We start from the raw sequence: 8,783 nt of genomic DNA, 5'->3' as shown, positions 1-8,783 counted from the left end.
AATGATTAGGGTTCTCACAGTTTTAGTGTTTATAATGATTAGATCGAATATAATTTGGATTATTTTAATAGGATATTTTTGTAATTTTAACACATAAGAGTATTTTTAACATTTTACCATCAATGTTGAGAGAATCATTTTTATTAACGATTTGACCAAGTCAATGAAAGTCCAAGGTAGATCTCATCTTGTATTTCACAGGGGATGACCCTAATTTCACCTATTTCGGAGAGGGTGTTATTAAATTACCCTTTAAGTTTTTGATAATTATAAAAGCACCCCACAAGTTAAAAAGAGCAACCCACACCATAGCCGAATTTTTTGTATTATACGAGTTAAAATTTTCTAAATGAGCTGCTTTTTGGTGAGATGATTTCAATGATGAGTAGATTATCCTAATAAAAAATCAGTCCATTATGATATTCCTAACCTTATCAAATTTATTTAAACAAAATGAATATTGTGATTCTTGAACTTTGCTTAAATGGGGTTGAAAGTTTCAAATGGGCTGATTTTTTTTTTTGTGAGAAGAACTTTTTTAACTCATATAAAACAAAATAATGGGCTATGGTTTGGGTTGCCCTTATTAATTTGTGGGGTGGTTTTATAATTACACTTAAGTTTCCCAATCACGCAATCTGTAATTTCTTACGATCTCAGTGACGACGTCCATAGGTTTCCCACCTCGAGAGAAGAAGCACAACTGCCCCTTATATACACAGAGAGACACACCTAGGGTTTTAGGGGAGATTCTAGGGTTTACTGTTCATCCAATATCAGAGCTTATTTGGATAGAAAAAAATGGGGAAGAACGAAAAAACAGGGTTAGGGCGAACCTTAGTAAAGCATCATAATCAGATGATTCTACAATCCAAGGAGAAGGGGCGTTTCTACAGGAACCAGCACAAGAAAGTCCTTGAATCGGTTACTGAAGTTACCGATATCGATGCCATCATCGAACAGGCCGAGGAATCTGAGCGTCTCTACTTTGCCGATCATCCAATCCCCACTTTCCACATCAATATGTGAGAATCATCTATTTCTTTTCAAAAACCCTAATTTCAATTTGATTTGATTAAGGTTTGGTTCTCTTGGGTTTTATTTTGATCCCAAAAATCTGGTTTTTTTTGTGAGTAGGGATACAAGCTCTGGACAAAGTGAGATGACACCCGAGGAATGGAAAGAACAACAGAAAAAGGAGGAGGCTTTGCACGCTAGCAGTCTTCGAGTTCCACGCAGGTATTTAATTTTCTCTTTAACGAGGAAACCCTAACCCTAATTCCTATTTTTTTTTATAAAAAAAATTTAATATTTTTTTTAAAATACCAATTAAGAGTCTTGATTTTATTTCTTGTTTGTAGGCCACCGTGGAATGCTGAGATGTCGGTCGAAGAACTTGACACTAACGAAAAACAGGCTTTCTTAGTTTGGCGTAGAAGTCTTGCGAGGTGAGAGGCTTTTAATCAATTTTGTACAAGTTTTTTTTTTTTATAAATAAATTTAAATTTCCAGGTTCTGTCTAAGCATTAATTTAATGTACCCATGCTGCCCATTTGATCAAATAAGCATGTAAATAAATTTTTACTCAGACTTGAAGAAAACGAGAAACTTGTCCTTACTCCTTTTGAGAAGAACTTGGATATTTGGCGACAACTATGGAGAGTGCTTGAACGCAGCGATCTGGTAGGTTCATTTGCTATTTTCTGTGATATATGTGATAGGTTTACAAGTTCTTGCAAGCACTCCCCTTTTGATTTCTATTTTGTGAGGAAACAGTTGTTTGCAGAACCGAAGTTTTTGATCATGTTTAAATTTATTCAATGAATTGTGGATGAACTAATGGGATTTTAATGGTAAATAACGCCATAACAGTAACAATATAGTGGTGTTACCTATAATAACTGTTATAATGGATTTATTAGACCAAATTGTGGTTGGTGCTCCCATAATTTATTCCATTTTAGTTCCTTCAGGTCCCTCTAGAAGATCTGCACTGTTAACAAACCTGATTGGATAATTGCAATAGTCTGTCTATGAATCTTATGTTTTTGTTTAACTTTTTATGACTATCCAAAGTTATAGACTAAATGGTTATGTAACCAAATTTTATGCATGAGAGAGATACCCAAGCACTATTGCCTTTGGATCAAAACAAATTGAACAATAGTGGGTTACTTCAAATATAAATATACTGATATATTATTGATGGAAAATGAAGTCTTGGGTGGATCATTGTCATCATCATCTAGCCCTATGCAAATTGTTTGGGATCAGAAACACGAATCCAATTTCTTCAAGTGAAAGATGGGCACACTTTATCAAGATTATTCATTTGTTAAGATCAAGAAAGAAGTACACAAGATATTTCTTGTAATTTTTTGGCTGATAATTTAGGAAAACAATTAATAAACAAATATTATAGCAACCATTAAGTATCTGACTGACATTTGCATGAATTGATTTTTTTTTTTTTTTTCCTTTGTAGGTGTTGTTTAAATGTATGACCCATTGAATGTTGTAGTAGTTTTGTAATTTTTGAGAGTTTAAGTAGTTGGCCCGCCCTTTAAGAGGCAGTTGGACTTACTGTTAAGTTTACTAAAATAAATTACATATAGGACTTCACAGGATCTGAAAACACCATTTTTTTTATTCTCACTTGCAAGTCAAGTTGCAAGCGTATTCACAAAAAAATGACCTTTTTTTTCTTCCAAAAATCGTGTTTAAAATGCGTTCTCTAATGCCATTTCGGAAAAAAAAATGCATTTTTGTGTTTTAAATGCATTTTTTATGTTTTAAACACTTTTTTTTTTTTCTAAAACAAAACAGAAAAACATATTTTTTGTTGGCCTATGATTAAATTTTGTGGCCTTGTGGTTTTTTCTCATTTGGTTCATAGCTGTTGTTTAATGTGGGATTTCTTGTCAATCTCTAGAATTTGTAATTTTTTTATTTTTTTTTTCAATTTTGTGTTATTTTTCCTCAAAAGATACGTAGATGATTAGAAGTTCTATAGCTTCATTACATGTATAATTATGTGTGGAAACCTGTTCTGATACATAGTATTCAATAAGTATTATGATTTTTTCCTTAAAATAATATTTAAAATTTTGAAAACATATCTAATGTATGTGTGTGTGTATATCCCCATAAAAATTATTTATATTTTCTCATTTTTTTTCTCGTTTTTTCCCCCTTTTTTTTCAAAGTTTTTGTTTGCTGTTTTAAACCCGTGTTCCGACTTAGTAACTATGGTTGCAAGAATGGTCAGTAATTCAATCAAGACCTCAATTCATCTCATATTTTTACATCACAATCTAGAATATTTCTGAATTTCCCACATATCCTGATGTCATTGTATTGGTTATATTCCATTAAATCGCACATGTAGTCACTATCTATTTGTATTTTTTCCAGGTGGTAATGGTTGTTGATGCACGTGATCCTCTGTTCTACAGGTGCCCTGATCTTGAGGTATGCATATAATCAGTTCCTTTATTAGCAGATTTTTAAGGTTCTTTTCTATGAGGATTCTCTCTTTAGATGGGAGCATGTGTGTAGTAATAGCTTCGATAGTCATTTGTATGGTTTGAGCTTTGTTTGTTTTGTTTTTTATCTTCATTTTCGTGCTTTAATAAATATTACTCATAAATAAAGGAAAGATAACTTAAGCGTATGCAGCCGTAGGGCTTATTTCATATCCCGAAAGGGTTGTCCGATACCCTATGTTATAAAAAAAGAGGGTAGAATGCTCCTTCCCCCTAAAAACTCCTCTGTTCCTTTCTTTCCAGATTCCCCAACAAACCATGAAAGGGGGGTCTCGTGCTACACTTAGGAAGCACATCTTCACACTAACCCTCTGGCTTGCTTAGCAAAAGAAAAAACCCATTAACCCTCCGCCTCGAACTTTTCTATGGACAGTGATGCAAGAGTCCCATACAGTCCCACAGTTGAAAGAATATAGGAGATGAATCATACTTGGGGAATCAGAAAATAAGTGAAGCCTGCTTTAGCAGAAGTAGAATTAATGCTCCTTGAGGACTTTAGGTTTGTGTAATTGGCACCTCTATAGCAAAGAGTCTGCACCACAGGAGCAACAAATTGCATAAAAATAAAGAAGTAAGGAAAAAAATGGAAGCAAACTCATTCATTTTGCTCACAAGAAAACAAGTATAAGGCTTTAAATTGATAAGGGCAGAATCACTTCGTATCTCAAACTTGGATTGAAGTGTTGACTCACTAAAGCCAACAACTCTCCTAAATCAAATATCTTCTAAAGCACCTACTTAATGTTTGTCTTGAAATAATAATAAATATTTTTTCTTAAACCTAAGTTGCCCAAATTAAAATTTACTAAAGTAAATCACTGTATAGATCCCTGCATGTGCATGTATTCTTCTGAAAATATTTTTCATAAATTGGCACTTATCTGAAATGTTATTTTGTTCAAAAATACTATGTGCTCTGTATCAGATATAGTAAACATACTTCCTGGAAGATTTAAGGAAAAAAGATTCAGGAGGGCATTGGTCTCCTAACATAAAGCCCAAAAACTTGCTAAAATTATATTATTCGACTGTAAAACAAATACTGCTCTTTGTTTGTGTTTTGGCTGTGGCTCGCTCAAAATGAATGTTTGAATTGTGAATCTTGGTCTTTTGTGGATATTTAATTGAATGGGCTTGTAATAGTGGTTAAGTTGAGGCATTTGAACAGTTTTATGCAAGAATATGGCCTAAATGAGATGGCAAGATCGGATCAGATGTATTTCTCACCCTCTCTAGAATGGATAATGAACTAATGTATTTCCCTGGGGACATCTATTGGCTGCCACATCATTGTAGATTTTTTAAGATCTGCACTTCTTGTACGTTGCCTTGTCACAAATTATTTTAAACCCTTGGATTCCAAAGTGCCTCTCCATACAAGTTTCTTTATGAGCTGCACTCCATATGTTTTGCTTCGTTGCTAATTTTTTTGATCCTTTGGATTCCGAAGTTCCTCTCCATAATTATACTTTGTATTTTCCCTCTTGTCTCATTGAACAAAATCCATCATCTGCTAATGACATACAACAAGGGGCATTTTATAGAATGGAGTATTTAACTTATCCATAGTCGATGTAGAAGGAAACTCACTCATCCAATTTTGGTATAAATCCACAAAATTGAGAACCAATTTTGATATTTATATACGATAAGCTAATGATGTTGATATGCAAAGCAGGACTTCTTTCTTCCACAATAGCACTAGGTTATCCCTGTAGGAAATTTATCTTATACTTTCTCATGGTCAGTGGAGAGCATGTAAATATCCTCCATTTCCCGCTCTCTTAGCTTACTTATCAACTCTATAAGTATGCAGATACCTCAATGGCCAATCTTGGTGAGAAGCCACATTAGTTACTGGTTATCCTTGATTCTTGTCTTAATTTTTCAGCAAGAAGCCTCATCAGTTTTTGGTTATTCCTGTTTCTTGTCTTATTCTGTTTTTGTTCTATTGCCTTCTCCTATATTTTCAGTGTGTCTTAATTTGTTTACTTGTTTCTCTACTTATAAAGATTTTAGTGTGTGGTACAAAGCTCATGTAAATCTGTTCAACTTATATAGATAAATGCAAATAATTGATAATGAGTTGATTTATACTTTCTCTCTATTTGTTCTCCCGTGCAAGATGATGATCATTGCTATTAAAACAATCAGATTCTAATTTTACAATTTTACGTACTTCACAAAAAAAAAGTTTTGACTTTGATTAAAAAATAAAATGAATAATCCAAACTCTCTAATTCAATTTAAATGGGGGTTAACCATGTCAAAATAGATTAAAATTTATATGGGCAATCTATTCAACAAAGTCTTAGTTATCCTCCCCTTCTTCTTTGCCTACCAGAAGGGAAAGGGGTGGCTTTGGAAAATTGTCCAAAGGTTCATGATGTATACATTATAAGATTTGAAGTTGAACGGATTTTGCATTGTGAAATTCCAAAGCAGCACGGCACCATAATTGTGAGTTGTTCTTGCCATTGATGTGGGAAGCACTCAAAGACGAGAGGAACAGTTTTTTTTTCTTCTGTATTACAATTGGATTTTATGGGTGTAAATTTTGTGCAACTTCATGACTAAGCTACTCTTGGAAACCCATATGCTTTACTTGTTTACATAAATGGTACAGTTGTGCATTCTTGATGATCAGGATATAACTTCATTTTTTGGGATGTTAGGCATATGCACGGGAGATCGATGAGCACAAAAAAACATTGCTTCTTGTTAACAAGGCTGATCTTTTACCTTTTTCTGTCAGGTTAGAATCATTTTTGTCATCTTTCTTAAAGCTATACCAAACCATTACAATCATCTAGCTTTTTAACTGGTCATCTAATGATGATTCAACTTTGCACCCGCAGAGACAAATGGGCAAAGTACTTCCATGATCGTGGGATTCTCTTCGTATTCTGGTCTGCCAAAGCTGCCTCTGCTGCTCTGGAAGGGAAAAAGTTGAGTGGACTTGGGGAGTCACAAAACACATCGCACAAATCGGATGGTATTGACACCAAAATTTATGGAAGGGAGGAGCTTTTGGCTCGCTTACAGGCTGAAGCAGAGACCATAGCTGCCCTTAGAAGGAATGCAGGCCCACATGCTCATTCGGTGGGTGTTGACAGTGCTGGCCATCCATCATCTAAGCATGTAGTTGTAGGGTTCGTGGGTTACCCTAATGTTGGGAAAAGCTCTACAATTAATGCTTTGGTGGGTGAGAAGCGGACTGGTGTTACCTCAACACCCGGGAAGACGAAGCATTTCCAGACACTAATAATATCTGACGAGTTGGTCCTTTGTGATTGCCCTGGTTTAGTGTTCCCATCTTTCACCAGCTCAAGATATGAGATGATCGCGTCTGGGGTATTGCCGATCGATCGTATGACCCAACACAGGGAAGCTGTACAAGTTGTGGCTAGTCATGTTCCACGGGATGCCATTGAGAAGGTATATAACATCAGCCTGCCGAAACCCAAACCCTACGAACCACAGTCTAGACCTCCTTTGGCATCCGAACTGTTGAGAGCTTACTGTACCTCACGTGGGCATGTTGCCTCAAGTGGACTGCCCGATGAGACTAGGGCTGCCCGCCAAATTCTGAAGGACTACCTCGATGGGAAGCTGCCCCACTTTGAAATGCCCCCTGAGATGCTTGATGAGGCTGATGAGGAGGTAGGTGTTTCTGAACCCAGCCAAGAGGTAGCTAGTGATGACTCATTAGATTCATCAGATGCCGAAGATCATCATTCAGCCAAAGATGACACTACTAACACAACCACCAATCTTGAGGTTGTACTGAATGATCTGGACTCATTTGATATAGCGAATGGGCTGGCTCACACCAAGGCTACTATCCAAAGTAAGAAGCCTGTGAGTTCGTCCCATAAACAGCACAGGAAGCCTCAGAGGAAGAAGAACCGATCATGGAGGGTTGGAAATGATGAGGGTGATGGAATGCCAGTGGCAAGAGTCTTCCAAAAGCCAGTAAATGTAGGCCCCATAAAGGCTGAATGAAAGTAACTGTGTGAGTGTAAACTTTTTTATGTTCTAATACGATTGTTCTTGTTTGCTTTAAAGCCTTGTATCAGCTTTAGAAGAGAATATATCAGTTCAGCTTATTCTTATTTAGTAAATCCAAGAATTCCTAAAGAGAAGAAATGGAAGTATAGGTGGGGAAAGACCAAAAGTGCCTTTTTTTTCAAAATCCGAATCATTCTAGGAACTTTCTTGAGGCTGTTTATTCGAAGAAATCAAGTCCAAGTCTGTTGCCAGATTCGTTTACTGGATTGAACTGAAGTGAACCACAAGAATCATTTTGCATTATGGTTCGTACTTTGTACTAGGTACGTGGAATATAATGAACCTGTACCGACCAATTTGCGTTTTGGTTCACTGAGTTTTATCATTAGGTATGTGTTTGGGTTTGGCAAACCAAAAAATGAAGGTACAACATTATTTTGAGAAATTAAATTATGTTACAAGCAAATCAATCTAGAGGACATAAGCAAACCAAGAACCTGAATTCAAATTGATGAACCAATTGGACTCTGAAGTTCTATAGGGTGCTTGAGTTGTACACCTATCATCCTTTCTTAAGAAACAAATGACAAAGCAGGCTCATATCGATTATATTTTAAAGGCAATGTTCAAGAATATCTATTTACAGACAGTTAAACTTACTATTTCTTCAATTTATTCATTGGCAATTAATACAATATTTAAAATCTGCCTATATTATCTAATCTTTTATGAAGACAATTCAATGTTCGATATCGTATAAGTTGGTAGTCTACGTTCGATTTCATTTTGACAAAAAATAAATAAAATCTCATCATAAATAACATGTTGTTCTTATCTAGATATTTAAGTACATTTATGGCAAATAAGTGTCAAAATTTGGAGGAAAATAAATAGCATAGGCAACATCTCCTGGTTATATATTAAAAGGGTGGACACCTTTCCATGTTTAGTAAAATAACATTTTTAATAAAATTCTTCTCAATTCCCTTATTAATACTTCCTGTTTTTACTCATATTTCTAGTCTCACTTGGAGGGTACATATGGATATCACGTCATCCTTACAAAATTTTAATCAATTTTGACATATTTAATCCCATTAAGCTCTGAATTAGAGAGTTTGGATTTTTCATTTAAAATTTTTAATTGAAGTCATTTTTTTTTTTTAGCAGTTAGTAAAATTGGAATCTGATTGTTTTAATGACAATGATGATCATCTTGCGCGGGGA

General features: G+C 35.1%; 1 protein-coding gene across 1 annotated transcript; it reads left to right on the top strand.

Annotated features, from left to right (window-relative positions):
- The first annotated feature begins 642 nt into the window (after window positions 1–642).
- LOC147397197 (GTPase LSG1-1-like) lies at window positions 643–7,660 on the top strand. Its single transcript, XM_086452721.1, has 7 exons — window positions 643–1,025; window positions 1,138–1,239; window positions 1,362–1,448; window positions 1,590–1,683; window positions 3,415–3,471; window positions 6,221–6,300; window positions 6,404–7,660. The coding sequence occupies exons 1-7, from the start codon at window positions 802–804 to the stop codon at window positions 7,548–7,550; spliced, it is 1,791 nt and encodes a 596-aa protein (XP_086308847.1). The 5' UTR covers window positions 643–801; the 3' UTR covers window positions 7,551–7,660.
- Window positions 7,661–8,783: the final 1,123 nt, after the last annotated feature.

The sequence above is a fragment of the Akebia trifoliata genome, chromosome 8 (assembly GCF_017979445.1).
Source record: "Akebia trifoliata isolate Shusen 1 chromosome 8, ASM1797944v1, whole genome shotgun sequence".
Taxonomy (NCBI): domain Eukaryota; kingdom Viridiplantae; phylum Streptophyta; class Magnoliopsida; order Ranunculales; family Lardizabalaceae; genus Akebia; species Akebia trifoliata.
This window is presented reverse-complemented; position numbering and strand designations above follow the sequence as displayed.